Raw genomic sequence first — 16,255 nt, 5'->3', positions numbered from 1 at the left:
TTACCCCCCAGAGAAATGAGAACTTAACTCAGATGTAACACATGTACATCACTGTTCATAGCAGTTTTATCTCTAATAGTCAAAATCTGTAAGATCTAAAATCTCTAAGATCTAATAGTCAAAATCTATAAGTAACACAAATAGCTTCAACAAGTGGCCAAAACTTCCTTTTTTGGGAGATTTTATTTATTTATTTGACAGAGACACAGCGAGAGAGGGAGCACAAGCAGGGGAGTGGGAGTGGGATAACCAGGCTTCCAGCTGAGCAGGTGGCTGGATGCGAGGCTCCATCCCAGGACCCCCGGATCATGACCTGAGCTGAAGGCAGCCACTTAATTGAGCCATCCAGGCACCCCTTCAGAACAGTATTCTATTTATACCATGAATACTTACTACTCTGTAATAAAATGGAATGACCCATTGCTGCAATGAAAAGTGAATTTAAAGAAAATTATGCTGAGTTTGAAAAAAAAAATCCAATCTCTAAAGGTTGTATTCTGTATGATTCTATTTATATAATATAAAATGACAAAACTATGTAGAGGTAAAAGATTAGTGGTTGCCAGAGGCTGGGGATGGTGGGAGGGAATAGGAGGGAGAGAGAGGGGTAGCACTTAGGAAGGTCTTTGTAATGTTGGAACAGTAGTGTATCTTGATTGTGGTAGTGGTTACACAAATACACGTGGTAAAATGATGTAGAAGTCTACACAAACATTGTACCGGTGTCAATTTCCTGATTTTATATTAATAATTATTTAAGTTGTACTTGTTGAGGGAAACTGGGGGAAGGGTATTATCTTTCTAACTTCCTGAGTGTCTTTAAAAGGTAAAACAAGACCTTAAAAAAGCCATAACCAAATGCACTGTGTGAAACCGATTTGAAAGCAAAATGATGAAATATACATTTTAGGATAGTTGGGGAGATTTGAATATGATTGGATATTAGGTGATATTAGGAAATTGTTAATTTTCTTACCATTATGTAATGGTGGTGTTACAACGTTTGGAGAATATTATTATTAAAGGATGCATTTTGGTGTTTGGAATGAAGTGGTTTGATGCTTACAACTTTCAAAATATTTTTCAGTATATATATAGAGAGAAGGAAAACGTAGCCACATGTTGAGTCCAGATGCAGGAGACAGGTATTCGTGGTACCATTCTTTCAACTTTTCTGTACCGTTTGTATTTCAAAATAAAACGTTTGAGGCAAAAATATCAGAGTTTTCTAGAGACAAATGCTTTCTGGCTTCAGGCTCCTGCGTATGCGCCTCGCGTAAGCACTGCGGAGTCGGGATGTACCCTTCGCTGAAGCTCAGGGTCACAATACACCTGCACCCTCCTTAACACTTGCTCCCATCCCTGGTCCGAGGCTATATTGGACACCCACCGAGAAGACAGCACCTCCGAGATTCCTAGAGAGGCCGGCCTGGCGACTTGGGAAGCCGGAAGCCCGTCTCGAGGCACTTCCTGTCCGGTCATTGTTCTCGCGCCGCCAGGCGCAGTTCGTCGGATCCTGCCAGTCTTTTGCTACAAAGGCCGAGAGCTCCGGCCGTCTCTCTTCCGTGAACACAGTCAGTGGGGTTGGCCGGGGTGGGCACGGACGTCGCAGGTGCGGGAGAGGCCATCCCGGGGGCGGACTGCCGCGACCTCCCTTCGGGGTCCCAGCGTTGTCTGTCCCTAGGGCGGCTCCGCGTCCCACCACTTTAGAAACACGGCTGCCGCCTGCTGGGGGTCTGGACACGGACCTTGGACACGGACAGCACCAGGGGCCAGGCTCGCCACGGAAACAGGGCTGTTTGAGGTATGAAGGGGGGAGGAGGTGGGTTGCCACATCTGGAAATAGGGAAAAGACGCTGAAAGGGAAGCCCTTGATAGGGGACTGCTATCTGGTGTGGAGGCGATGGGAGTTTTGTCAGCGGCCCCCCGTAAGAGTGCTCGAAGGAGGCATTCCCCCTGTAAGCAGGTGAGATAAGTGTGAAGGGCCTCATACATGGTAGAATTTACTAGTCATGGAAAGAATAAGCCTCCAGGATTGAGAATTGTTCCAGGAGTGAAAGTATTATTGCCTTATGTAAGAAATTCCGTGTGTCTGGTAAATTTCCAGTAAGTTAACATAGGAGAAAGCATGGGATTACTTCAATAATAGCAAAAGTGGACTTAACAAAATTTGGCACCCCCCCTCAATAAAACTGAAGGGCAATAAAAAAATTTTAATTTCTTCATTGTAAAGTAAACTAGTAAACTCGTTTTATTCACCGATTAAACAACAAAAACAACAACAAAGGTCTGCTGGCTTGGCTCTGATACAAGGGTGTTGGTGGTGTGATTTGGTGTGATCCTTTTAGAAAGCAATTTAGCACTGTATATCAACCATGAAATCCTTAAACCAGTAATCTCTCTATCTTGAAGGTATAATTCAGCAGAAGAAAAAAGTTTGAACAGAAAAAAATTTAACATTGTTAAGAATATAAACTGGAAACAATCAAAACTCCTTTCACTAAAGTAATGGCCCATAAATAGGGTTGGTTAAGTTATAATATAGCTGTGATTCAGAATACTCTGCCAGAATGAGTTAGTTCTGCATGTAATTATACTGAAAGATCTATCTAAGACTGTGGAATAGTATGCAAAATATAGAAGTTAAGTTTAAATGCAGAAAAATGCACGAGTGTGATCTAATCTCTGGGGGAAAATAAGCAGTATATGTAAAGGTATACATTATCTGAATGGAAATGGAGAGAAAACATTGATGACTGATAACTACAGTTTGTATGTGTGTAGGGCATGTATTTACTTACTTACACATATTTCTTGATCCTTTTTGGATGAGAATGACAGATTAGGAGAATTAATACTAGAGATTATTGTATAGCTACTGAAAATAACCATGAAGAATGGTAATATAAAGCTTCTTCTTCTTTTTTTTTAATCTTAAGAGTAATATGAGGCATTTGGAAGAAATGGAAAGAGTAAACATCAAACAAGAAGGAGCTCAAACTACCTGTAAATAAACACAGGCACCTAGAGATGACCACCCCTAAATGGTGTCCCTACTCTCAGTCTTTTTCTTGAGATTCTTTAGTTTATGCTATTGTGTATTTAAAAAAAAAAAAAAAAAAAGAAAACCAAAACACCATGGTGATAATTGTGAAAATATATATCCCCATCGTTAAAAACAAAAAGTTTAAGAATTCATAGTTGTCAGTGGTTTAAAGTTTTCTCTTAAAAGAAATATCTTAGATTCAGTGCTCCAGCTTTTTGAGGGTGGAGTAGGGCTGATATTTCTTAGTCATTTTCTGTATTTTTCAAGTTTTACAATAAAAATACATTAACTGTATAATCAGGAAAAAATCAACAAACGTTATATGAAGCTATTTGTAATGTGATTACTGTGGGAATAAATTACATGTTTGCGGTTGAACTCTCTCCATCCTGTGTGTCAGACTAGAGCTGACTCTTGCTGTAGTGACTGCTGCCTAAGCACTGGTGAATTGGCCAATAGGCTTAATGGTACCCAGACAAACCTCTGCTTGATACTAATGTTTTCTGGTTTTTCAGTAGACAGCCTTCATCTTGGCCCTGGGAAGAAATTCGGAAAGAAGTTTTTGAAACTTAAAGATTAGATGGGGCTTGACCTCTGCTGGGCAGCCCCCAGCTATAAGAGTTCCTGTCCTGAGCAAAGAAGATGAGTGCAAAACCAAGAGAGGCCATGGCCTTAGCTCCCTGGGGCTCATTGACAGTGAAAAAGGAGGAGGAAGAGGAAGAAAACTTCATGGGTCAGGCATCCAGCCAACAAGTACACTCTGAGAACATAAAAATCTGGGCTTCTGGGGAAGGTCCTCAGACAGGCCTTGATACATCAGAACAGGAGAAAAAGGTAAATAGTGGTCTGGGAGGAGAGTGGGAGGAGAGACCTGAAGACCTCAAGTGGTTTCAGAGGGGACTATGTCGCTCTGCTTCCACATCTGGAGTATTATTTCCTGGTTAGGTCTCTGGCCTTTAGGCCTTTGGAATATAATAGAAACAGTTTTTTCTGATTGATGGGACATTTAGTGCTTTCTGTAAACTAGTGGTTCTCAAACCTTGCTACACAGAATTAATTGGGGAGCTTTTTAGAAAATTGTGACGCTCATGCCATACTTGATTCCAATTAAATGAGAATCTTGCTGTGCGACTCAGACATCTGTGTTTTTTAAAAACTCTTCAGGTGACACTTCAGTCAGAATCTGATAGCTCTAACTTATGCTTCTTAAAATTTAATATGATTTAATATCTCAAATTTTAATTACTAGGAGGTCTAGTTAAAATGCAGATTCTGATTCAGAAGGTCTGGGTTAAGATTCTGTACTTTTCACAGATTCTCAGGTGATGGTGATCTGTGGGTTGCATTTCATGTAGCGAGGCTATACACTGTACTGTGTTTTGTAATGTTTTCAAACATTGCTCCTTACCATCACTAGCCAGAAATCTCTTTGCCAAAGATCATAATCCTGCTTCTCTGATCTTTAGACCTCAGAAAACTCTACCCTGGAAAATCTCCTCATATGCTCTTTTCATGCATTCTCTGGCAAGCTAGTTTTGGATGCAAGAGTGGGCAATGCAGTGAAATCAAAGTGATAGAGAAGAACATTGCAGGCTTGATTCTCTGACTCATGCTGGGGATCAGAGAAGACCCTGACTTTATTTTCCTTTATTTTTGTTCGTTTGTTTGTTTTTGTTTTCAAGTTAAAAATCTTTTTAAAAATGTGTTTTTTATGGTCTCCAGGAATAGGTACTTACGTTTCATCTTCAGAACTAATCAGAGCACCTCCCACTGACAATCCCCTCATAAATTGACCTATGCTTTCTTGTCTTTAGGGTCCAAACATGTTTTGGGACATGGCTGTCATCCTGAAAGCAACACAGGAGGCACCTGCTACCTCAGCCATTGGCAGCTACTCATTACCAGGGACTCTGGCCAAGAGTGAGATACTGGAGACTCATGGGATCATGACCTCTTTAGGTAAGGTTCAACCCCCGGATTCATAATCTGACCACTGGGGTTTCTCAAAAATCTATTCAGAGATTGGTGGTCTGGTCTCCTAACTTGAGAAGCATGGAGTATTGAGGTATCAGAACTATCAGGGAGAGCTGGATAGAGGAATGCCAAAAGATGCATATGCATTTGTCACAGGAGTTGGCTTATTTTGCACACAGTCTTACGACATCAGACAAACACAGGTGGACTCCAAATTCTCCTTTAATCACATTTAATGATTAGCAAGTTTTAGATCTATTCACACATGGAGACGCATCCTCTTCATATGCTTCGTGTTTATCATTGGTTGGTGCTAGCTAAGATAGGAATCGTCAGTTTTTGTGGTGATTTTGAGGAAATATCCTGGAAATGTTTTTATAAATCTTTAAGCAGATTCCAGAGGATTTTGAGCAGGTGTGTCAGCTATGCTGATGCTCAAAGCTAGGTCTTCATGGACGGTACAAATGGCTGGCTTATTACCTGGTTCTGTCTCTAAGCTGGGACTCAGGATATGTCTGACTGGCAGTGGCAGAAGCTTACCTGTGGAGGAGTGATGTGTAACTGTGGGTCAAGAATATGGTATCCATGGGTCCTGTGTTGTAGAAGTAATCTCTGGATGACTGCCAAGGCCCTTCTGGCACTCACATTCAATAAATCTACCTGGTACAGAGCTACACCTGAATATTTTGAACCCACTCTGCTCTTTAACCCATTCCTCAAACTGACCACTTTCTTAAATCAGTATTGTGCAGAAGGTTAGGATTATTACCTTTCATTTTCTTGTCTCTTCTTTAATCATTCCCCCTAACTGTCAGCAGCTTCTGTTGCCTACTTTCTGCTCTCTATTCCATTCTCTCTGGTACATTTTGTGTATTATCACTTCTTTTCTGTTTACTTACTTTTGTGGTCATTCACTGTGTTAACTGTAGCACTGACACCCATCCCCTAGTCACTGTTTTCCTTCTTTGCCTCCTACCTCAAGACCCTGTTCCAAGTCAAAATTTACCTTTCTGTGTGCTGCCAGCTGCTTGCATAGCAGCAGGTAACAGCAGTGACAAGAGCTCTAGGAATTAAGAGAAAGATCTGAATGCAGTTGTTGCCCTGCGTTTGATAATTCTGTGACCTTGAACAAGTCCTTTTTCTCTCAACGTCCATTTCCTGTCAGTTGGAGTGTATTCATTCAGTAAAACAGGATTTTGTGGGGGCCTGCTTGCTATGTGCTGGGTAGTGTGATAGATGAATAAGGGTGAATAAAACAGTCTTATCTTTTTTTTTTTTTTTTTTAAGCTCTCACACGGTGAAGGAGAATAGTTTCATCTTGATGATAAAATGTATAATACACATGAATACGTTTTGGAAATTTTGATGTGTTACTGGTGGTTAACATTTGAAAGAGTTTTATCTGCAGTTTCCTATGTATTAATTACAATTGAATTTATTAAAGTTTTGCATTTAAAACCAAGTTTTTAAACATTTAAACATAATTTATTTTTATTCTACTTATATACCTAGAAAAATTTTTATAAAAATGAGAATATTTGTACTTTTTCTTTGATTCATGTTTCGTTAACCTCAGGTTTTACAGTTTTTTAAAACTTTTTAAAGCATTTTGTTCTACCTACATATCAATTTCTTTATATAAAAATTTCCTCATTTTCATTCTCAAATAAAAATATATAAAATGTATTAAGTTTCAAATTTAAGATACAATTCTTTAAAACACTTCAAACACCTAAGTAGGCAGACTTCCTAATCTTATGTATAGAATCTTGATAAACACATGGCTTTTGTAAATCTAATTAATGACTCACAAATTTAGTAAATTAAATTACCTTTCCTATTATATAATACATTCACCAGGTAAGATGGCAGACTTGTATGGCATTTCAGATCTCTTTTTTAAAAAATGAAAGGAAAGAATTGATTTCGAAAGTTATTACTTTGCCTATCCTATAGTTGCTTATAAGTACATTTTTAGTTTATTTCTTTACTAGGGTTACAATAATCCTTCAAGATCCAAAAAAGGGAAAATACCATCTCAAATAAGTGAGAGGTATAGATTGTACACTATTGGCTAATTAATAACCCAAGGGGATTTGAGCTTGAGTACACAGAATGAGCCTTCTTTCCTTTTCTTATACGCTGGGCATTGTCCAATATCCTCGCTCTTCATCCCTGTGATGCAACTGTTAAATAGTCACTACATGGAGACCTTTGTAGGCCACAGTTTTACCTGCTTCTGTAATAATTTTGACAGAGAGCATGATGCAAATAAAAGGAATTGTTTCTGTTATTGGTTCTAATTGGTCCATAATTCCCACCAGTCTTCTCTTTCATGTCTTTCTAGTGTTCTCAATCTCAAGGTAAAACAGGTAGGAATGAGGTCAGGGGATGGAACTGATGTCATAGACTGAAGAATTCTTGGACTTTGCTCTTGTTGGAGAGAAGCTTGATGGGGGATGGGTTAAGTGATGATACGGGGCTAAAGGAAAGAAGAAGGAAATGAAAAAGAGTGGGGGGGATGTTAGAGACGAGAAAAATTAGGTGAGATGTATGGGGAAAAGAAAAGTAGAGAACATAAAAGAGAAGAAAGTAATGAGCAAAAGAAAAGTAGAAGACACATGAAACCATTACCAGGAAAAAATCAGAATATTTCACACACACTAATTTTTAAAATAAAAACCAAGAGAGGAGAAATGAAGAGGCAGTAGGGGAAAGAGATAGTGGGGAAAAAAATAAAGAAGATATGGAGACAGATAGTGACTATACTTAGGGTGGCGAGCATGAAATGTATGTATGGAATTGTTGAATTAATATGTTGTACACTTGAAACTAACATAAGACTGTATGTTAATTATACTTCAGTTAAAAAAATAAGGGAAAAAAATGAGGTAAGGGCAGTTAAACTACAGGGAGAAAAATAGAATAGATGTGAGAAAGATACCAGAAGAGTAGGAATAGAAATAACTGGAAAAATAGTAGCATTTTAGTATTTGTTGTTGGCACATTCAGTGCTCTTCTATATGCAGCCCTCAGGTATTGCCTTTTTCTAGCATCACCCATCTTTATCTGAATGATTGTGATGGGAGTGTCATGTCACTGTTGTCATAACCAGGCATAGTGGGCTGTTTCCCTGCCCGCCCTTGATACTTTGTATCCTGACATCCCTCTCACTCACTCATCTCCTAGGTTGGAGAATTGCCTGGTCTGTGCTGGTGGGATGTTTTGTAGATGCTAGATTCTCCCCTCTACAGCTGCTGCATGACCTGCAGCTCACAGCTTTCCTGCTTTTAAGCTGACATCAGTAGAAACATCTCCCCTCTGGAGGCTTGCCTCCCACTGCTGATTGCCCTTGTTTCTTCTTATCTGGGTAGTGCTCTTGAGCTTGGTATAATTCAAATGCTGTTGAAAGGTTCATTCTTCCAACACTAGGCTCCGGGGTGCACATTCTTAGATCAAGGGTAGTAGGGGTAGAGAGGAGACAAACGTAAAGAATTATGATGTTACTGACTGCAGGCCCCCTTTTCTGACACCATTAGGGTACTGAGGCAACATAGAACAGTCAGACACTGGTCAAGAGTTTTAAAATTTAGGATGTTTTGGTGTTTTCATGATATTGGCATAATGGAGCAGTCTGTATAATGTCTCAAACTTAACTCAGAAAGATTAGCTTTTCTTGACACAAAGTGAAGCTGTTAGCTCAACACAAGGGTTCAGCTATTTACTCTGTTCACATTCTTTAGTCTCTTCTAGGGTTGCCATCTATCACCATAACAATTCCTCTGCCCTAAGGTTCATCTTTGCTCCTGGGCCCTGACATATGGACCCATAGCACAGCTCAAAGTCACTGCAGACCCTCACAGAGCCACATTCTATGCTCCAAGGCTATTCTCAGTCGTTGCTATAGACTACCTCAGTTAATGTTTTCAGGGTTTATGGGATAGATATTGTCCATACTTTGGAGATGAGGAAACGGGCACAGAGAAGTTAAATTACTAACCCAAAGTCATGCAGCTGGTAAGTGGCAGAGCAGGTATTTGAAACCAAGCAGTCTCGCTCCACAATCCATGTTCTTTTTTTTTCTTTTTCTTTTTTTTTTTTTTTTTAAGATTTTATTTATTTATTTGAGAGAGAGGCAGTGAGAGCAGGAGAGGGGAGAAGGTCAGAGGGAGAAGCAGACTATCAGTGGAGTTGGGAGCCTGATGTGGGACTCGATTCCAGGACCCTGGGATCATGACCTGATCCAAAGGCCGTTGCTTAACCAACTGAGCCACCCAGGCACCCCACAATCCCCATTCTTAACCTCTGTGCTGCATAGCCTTTCAATGTCTCAGGTCTCTTAGCTGTTCTGGTCCTTTTGGCATGCAGTGTGACCCTTTGTGTCCATTCTTATTCCTTCTTTGATATCCAGCTTCCTCATACACAAAAGTCTTGGTTGCATAGATCTTCATTTCCAGGAATGGAATGTCCCTAATTAACTGGTTGGTTGTAAGCAAATCCACACTAAGGTAAGGAAGCAAGCCTGGATAGAGATTGGTGTCCTTCATAACTGGTCTTACTTGTAAGATTCCTCATCATACAATCAGGAGAGCTGTCTGAAGATGGCTTTCCTGGCATGAGGCAGTAGGTTGGATGTCTACTGAAAGTGCTGGAAAGACCGTGAATCAGTGGATTCTGCTGTGGGTGTGGGAGAGAGAGGTGATGTGGGGGGAGTTCTTTCCTTTGATGAAGACATTTTATGTACACTGAAGTCAGGTACTTCCTGGTATTTATCACTTGATGATGCTGTTCTTTTTCTTGGCCAGAATGTCAGCTGACATTTGTACTTTCTATTTATTGTTTCAGGTGCGGAAACCAAGAACCCACAGTTATTGGTTCCAAAAACTGAGATATGTGATGAAGCAGAAAAACCATTCATAAAGTCAGGAAGAATCCAGAAAGTTAATCCTCAAGGACCTGAGTTAGGAGAAGCCTGTGAAAAAGGGAACATGTTAAAGAGGCAGAGAATTAAGAGGGAAAAGAAAGATTTCAGACATGTGACAGTGAAGGACTGTCATGTACCTGAAAGCTTCAAAGTAGAGGAAGATCAGAAATGTCAGAAATCTGGGGAAAGATACAGTCTTAGTTGTAGCTCTTTAAAAAATCAGAAGAGCCAGCCTGGACAGAAACCTTTTACATGTAGTGTGTGTGGGAAAGGCTTTAGTCAGAGTGCAAACCTCGTAGTGCATCAGCGAATCCACACAGGGGAGAAGCCCTTCGAATGTCATGAGTGTGGGAAAGCCTTCATTCAGAGTGCAAACCTTGTTGTGCATCAGCGAATCCATACTGGACAGAAACCATATGTTTGTTCAAAATGTGGGAAAGCCTTCACTCAGAGTTCAAATCTGACCGTACATCAAAAAATCCACTCCTTAGAAAAAACCTTTAAGTGCAGTGAATGTGAAAAAGCCTTCAGTTATAGCTCACAACTTGCTCGGCACCAGAAAGTTCACATTACAGAAAAATGCTATGAATGTAATGAGTGTGGGAAAACATTTACTCGGAGCTCAAACCTCATTGTCCACCAGAGGATCCACACTGGGGAGAAGCCCTTTGCCTGTAATGATTGTGGCAAAGCCTTCACCCAGAGTGCAAATCTTATTGTACATCAACGAAGCCATACTGGTGAAAAGCCATATGAGTGTAAAGAGTGTGGAAAAGCCTTTAGTTGTTTTTCACACCTTATTGTGCACCAGAGAATTCACACTGCGGAGAAACCTTATGATTGCAGTGAGTGTGGAAAAGCCTTTAGTCAGCTGTCTTGCCTTATTGTGCATCAGAGGATTCACAGTGGAGATCTTCCTTATGTGTGTAATGAGTGTGGGAAGGCCTTCACGTGTAGCTCATACCTGCTTATTCATCAGAGAATTCATAATGGGGAAAAACCTTACACATGCAATGACTGTGGCAAGGCCTTCCGGCAGAGGTCAAGCCTCACTGTGCACCAGAGAACCCACACTGGGGAGAAGCCCTATGAGTGTGCCAAGTGTGGTGCAGCTTTCATTTCTAACTCACACCTCATGCGACACCACAGAACCCATCTTGTTGAGTAATAAGTACTTGTTACTCCAGGCATTGATCATAATCCACTACACCCTAATTGGACACGTTTTTGCTGTTTTGTTCCTCTTAAAAATGAGACCCACCATGTTCTTAAAAGTAACAGTATTCAAGAATGTATCACAGAAGCATTTCAGAGGCTGACAAAAAACATGGAAGCTAAGCCCCTAAAGGCAAGGACTCTTTTTTAACTGTACCAGCATTGGTCATGTTTGAAACGGAACGTGGCTTTCTTAGAAATGGGTCATACAACCCTAAGTGATAAAGATCCTATTTGAGGAAAGGTATTTTAACTTAATCTTGTTTTTTAAAACTCTTAGTTTCTTGAGCAACGGGCAGGTTATTGCTATAGGGCTGCGTGGTGGGATTCTGAACTTTGAATCTTGTATTCTAGTATTTTGGGTTAGGAAGCAGTGATTAGTTAAGGAGACTGCATGGGGTAGCAATTCACCAACAATTCACCTGTGAACATTTATAAGCTTTCCATTCCTTAGGCAATTTAAACATTAAAAGAAAGAAAACCAAAACATTAACTATCTGTTGCTCCTAAAATGGATAGAAGTAGGAAACAACTGTTTCTCTTAATCGTATATACCTCATGAACCTTATTATGGTAAAGCTCTAGGGACATCTCATGAGTCTTCCATTCTGCCGTCTATGTGGCCAAGCACTTGAGGATTGTTGGAGAAAAAGCACAGGGCCCACAAATACTGCCAGGCAGTATTCATTTGCTAACATCAACAACTCTCCCAAGTGACCCTGACTTCATTGCATTCCATCATAGTGAGATACCTCTAATAGTCCCCTACCCAAATGGAGGAGTCAAAGAATAAAGCTTGCAGAGAGGCATGCCAATATTACCTATGCTTGTTCTGCTCAGACCCAGCCAAGGGTCTCAGTTTGAGTGTCATTCTCACTTTTTGGCTGGTCTTGAGAAGAAATAATGGAGTCCTAATTTTGAGAGGACCAAAGAGGGAAATACAGGAAGAGGGAGGAGGCAGAGTGGGACTCCTAAGGTCCTTACTTTTTTGAGAAGTTCAAAGGTATTGGAATGTGAAAACTTAGAAAGATGAAGAAACTGGCTAAGGTAAGATAAACTTTTGTTACCATTGAGCCTTTATTCCTGGAAAAAATGATTTATAAAACTATGCAATAGGTAGAGCTATATAATATTGCCTTGTATTTAATATAGAACTTAATTCTTTGTTATATACCTTCATGTATAGAATCAAAGTCCCCCAATTCTTCTTACACTTTCACATAGATCCTTAGAACACTGAAAGAAGTGTTTGCCCCATTTAGCTGAAAGTGGTCAAACAACAAAGAACAGCCTACGTTCAAATCCAGGATTTAAATCCGGGTTCTCTGTTCTGCTGTGCTGTGTCTAACGACCTGTAATTCGCACTCAGATCTGCCGAGAGAAAGAGGTATATGGTCTCTTTCAGGTGAGGAAACTTAGGTGACAGATTTTCGGATGTGCCTTGGGCAGTGTGACTAGTAAGCAGCAAATCTGAGACTGGAATTTGAGTCTCCCCAAGTTCTGGGTCTGTCTCTTCATCCTGCTGGGCAAAAGCATATAAAAAAGCCCTACCTGGTAATAAGCTATCTGGTGCAACTCTCATGTAGAAGTCCCACCATTGGGACTCTTGCTGGCGCATTTGTTTTATATTTTACAGAGCACTTTCATGTACAGACGGCATAAACAAGAAAGCATATTTCCTCTTTCTCCCCTTCAACCATGGTCTTTCATTCAAGCATGTGCATCACTGCACTCTAAAATCATACAGACAATTCTAAGAAATTAATAGGATTCAAAAGAGAATCAAAAAGGCTCATGCATTCGCTGACCTTGAAGGTAACTGTTCCTGTCCCCCACCTGGGAGTGGAGAGATCCAAAGATAATACCATGTATCTGCTGAGGAACGAGCTTGGGTTTTTCCCCCCCTGCAGGATTAGGAAGCCCAGAAGAGAGGGAGAGCAGGTCTGAAGGTTGGGAATAAATCTGTGACATGGACCTGTCAAAAGACCCAAAGTGCACTTTCCTGAAAGATACCAACCAGGTTAGGATCCTTAGGACAGCTAAATTGTTTTAGGGTAACATTGTATGTTCATCCTCCTATTTGAATGCTTGTCATTCCTATTTGAATGATTGTGATTTCCTGGCTAAAGATTGTTGTTCATAGGCAGTTCAAAAAGGCCATGCAGGTGATTGTGATGTAAAGCTAGATTTGGGCATCACTGACTCAGCCTTGTAGTGTAACAGTGGTATTCACTTGACTGCATGTAAAAATCACCTAGTGTACTTAAAAAAAATTTTTTTTTATTCTCAGGGTCAAGTTATTTGTTTGTTTTTTTCCCCCTCAATTTTGGAGGGGAACCCAGTGTGTAACCAAGATAAGGGACACTTCAGTCGAATAAATTCTGCAGGCCACAAATGCATGTGATCAAAGGTGGAGTGGGGAAGCTCTAGTATAAAGATGTAGATGTGCAGAGTGCTTTGTGTGGTTTCAGCAAAACAGAATGCTAACAACCTTGGCTGCATTGGATGTCCTGTACCTTGGCTGTAAGGATTGTGTGCCCTAACTTTATTTGTATTTTAGGTGAATATACCAAATATTTATATGAGCAAACCAAGTTTTACACAACATACTTTCATATTCCCCATTCAACAAAATTACTTTTTACATTTCTACTGTATTTCATTTCCAGGTCTTTATTTCCACAAACCTGCACCCCGGTTCAGGACTCCAATCCTACACAAATCATGTGAGCCTAGTGGATTACCAGGCCAGATCCTTCCTTACTCAGCTAACAAATCTTACTTCCAATTCATTTCTAGCCCTCAAAAAAGCCCTCCTTTTTTGGTGGTTTTGGGTAGATGAGAAGTGACTACTCTTAGTTGTCACTGTTGGCTTAGGTTTTCCTTTTCCTAGAGGTCAACTCCGTTCTCCCTTGGCTGTTATTTCTAGAAGCAAGTTGGGAACTCAAGCCCTGTTAAGTTACCAAGAGCTATCAGAGCCAGGACAATTGATGGGTATTAAGAATAGAGCCAAGAAGTCTCAAGTGGGTGCAACAGTTATGTATTAAGGGGAGCACAGTGATGTCAAAGTGATAATAAAATCTTGTACTTTGGGGAGCATGGGAGAGGATCATCATTAACATACATACACTCACACCCCTCAATTGCCCATGGATTCCTCCAAGCTCAGGACGAAGTTTTTGGGCAAAGCTAATCTATGTTCTGGGTCCCTTCTCTCCCTTGCCTAGGCAATCTGGTGTCCTTTCACATCTGTCACTGTGCTTGCTCCTCCATCCAGTGTTCTCAATCTTTCTGGGCTCACAGCCCCTTTGAGGATCTAATGGAAGTTGTAAAGCCTCTTCCAAAGAAATGCAGATAGCACATTCAGTTTTTTGTTCATTTGTGGAAGCATATCGTTTCACTGAGGCCAGTTATTGAATTCTCTAGGGCCTAAAGTCACACCTGGGGATTGTACTACATAATTGCCAGAGGCATTAAAAAAAAAATGAGGTCTAGAAGCTCTGGATGTTGCCCCAAAACAACCTTTTATATCTTTCTTTTCCTGGATTCCCTCCTTAAACAAATTACAGCATTATCCTGCACCCAAACTGGAAAATCCAGGACGTATTTCTGGCTTTCTGTGTATCATTCTTTTGCTACAACAGTACTTTTCACTCTGTGGCAAACATGGTGCTAGTTCCTGGAGTCCAAAGGCAAACAAGGCCTACCAAATCCTTCTAATGTTTCATAGGAAGCCTCTCTGGACCCTTTAACATGATTTACTAAGGTCTTCACAGTTTCTTTCCAACCTTATCTTTCCACTTTCCATGTACTTTTTACTGTAGACTGGAGGCATGGGCTTGCTTTTCTCTGTGTCTTTGATCACACTGTTTCCAGTGCTTATTACCACCACCTTTTATCCACCCCCCTGTCTACTGAGCCTAGCTTTAGATTTCTTTTAAGATTTGATTCCAGTCTCATCTTTGGGAGCCCTCTGACTGCCATTTAGCAAGTATATATTTAGAAGTATGGAAGAGCATATGGTATATATCTACTTTATGCTTTAAAGTGAAAAAAATGGATTAATAATTGTGTATATAGTTCAGTTCTCATATAATGTTTCATATACTCTATACTGTTAAAACATAGCAGATAAGTTATATGAAGGAAATATAAGAAAATGTAAGTGGTTAAATGACATTCACAGCCATACAGATAGATGGTAAACTGCAGAACTTAGGCTCAAACCCAATCCTATAGATTATAGAATTATGGGTGATTAAAAGTCATTTTTTAAGTAATTTCCACATTTTCTATAAGGAACAAGAATTTTATAATCAGGAAGAGAATAAATTATTATATTTACATATTTGGTTTTATTGTTTAACTATAAACAGTATTTTAAATCTGTATTTTAAGATGTGGGCTATACCCTGCCATTTCTTTCTCCTTCCCTTTCCACCTCTGCCTCTGCAATGTAAAGTCTGATTCTTGAACTCTATTCTGTAACCATAGTTAGTCTTTTATGCTTTGTTTATTGACTTGTTCTAAAAATTGAAAATAAACAGCATGGATGTTATTATGACCATATAAATATTGCAGATCTAAGTAGCTTGCTGTGACTACACACACACACACACACACACACACACACACACACACTGCGTTTTGTTTTTACTGTAGTTTTTAGTTGTCTTTCTTTTCCCCTTATACTGATGGCTTATAGCATACTCTGAGTGATTTTCAGATTCTCCATTTAATTAGGTACTCTGTTGAATCCTCTTTTTTCTCAAGAGATCTCTAGCTTCCTGCGGTGTTCTGTCCTTGACATTTTCCTGCCCACTGTTCCGTTGTTATACGGAATTTCATTGTGTCCTGAATTGTACATGTTTCTCTTTTTTCATTAACTCCATCATTTCACTGCAGCATACCTTCAAGTCACTTGCCAAGAAAGAGTATATGAAAGACAAAATTACTGAGGACTTATATATCAAAAAACATCTTTCTCTGTCCTCAATTGTGATTGGTACTTTGGCTCTGAAATTTTACCTTGAAAAATTTCCCCAGAACTTGTAGATGCCTGGTTCCCATCTTATTTTTTAAAAAATTTTATATAT

General features: G+C 39.8%; 1 protein-coding gene across 2 annotated transcripts; it reads left to right on the top strand.

The window, feature by feature from the left end:
• The first annotated feature begins 1,480 nt into the window (after positions 1-1,480).
• ZNF35 (zinc finger protein 35) lies at positions 1,481-15,775 on the top strand. 2 transcript variants are annotated; one of them, XM_044252852.1, is made up of 4 exons: positions 1,481-1,804; positions 3,565-3,880; positions 4,861-5,005; positions 9,866-15,775. In XM_044252852.1, the coding sequence occupies exons 2-4, from the start codon at positions 3,689-3,691 to the stop codon at positions 11,110-11,112; spliced, it is 1,584 nt and encodes a 527-aa protein (XP_044108787.1). In that variant the 5' UTR covers positions 1,481-1,804; positions 3,565-3,688; the 3' UTR covers positions 11,113-15,775. The 2 variants fall into 2 exon arrangements, with proteins under 2 accessions (XP_044108787.1, XP_044108786.1); XM_044252851.1 differs by having other exon boundaries at positions 3,562-3,880.
• The last annotated feature ends 480 nt before the right edge of the window (positions 15,776-16,255 follow it).

This window comes from Neovison vison, chromosome 6, assembly GCF_020171115.1.
Source record: "Neovison vison isolate M4711 chromosome 6, ASM_NN_V1, whole genome shotgun sequence".
In the NCBI taxonomy this organism is placed as follows: domain Eukaryota; kingdom Metazoa; phylum Chordata; class Mammalia; order Carnivora; family Mustelidae; genus Neogale; species Neogale vison.
The sequence above is the reverse complement of the archived record's forward strand: the minus strand, read 5'-3'. Positions and strand labels throughout refer to the sequence as shown.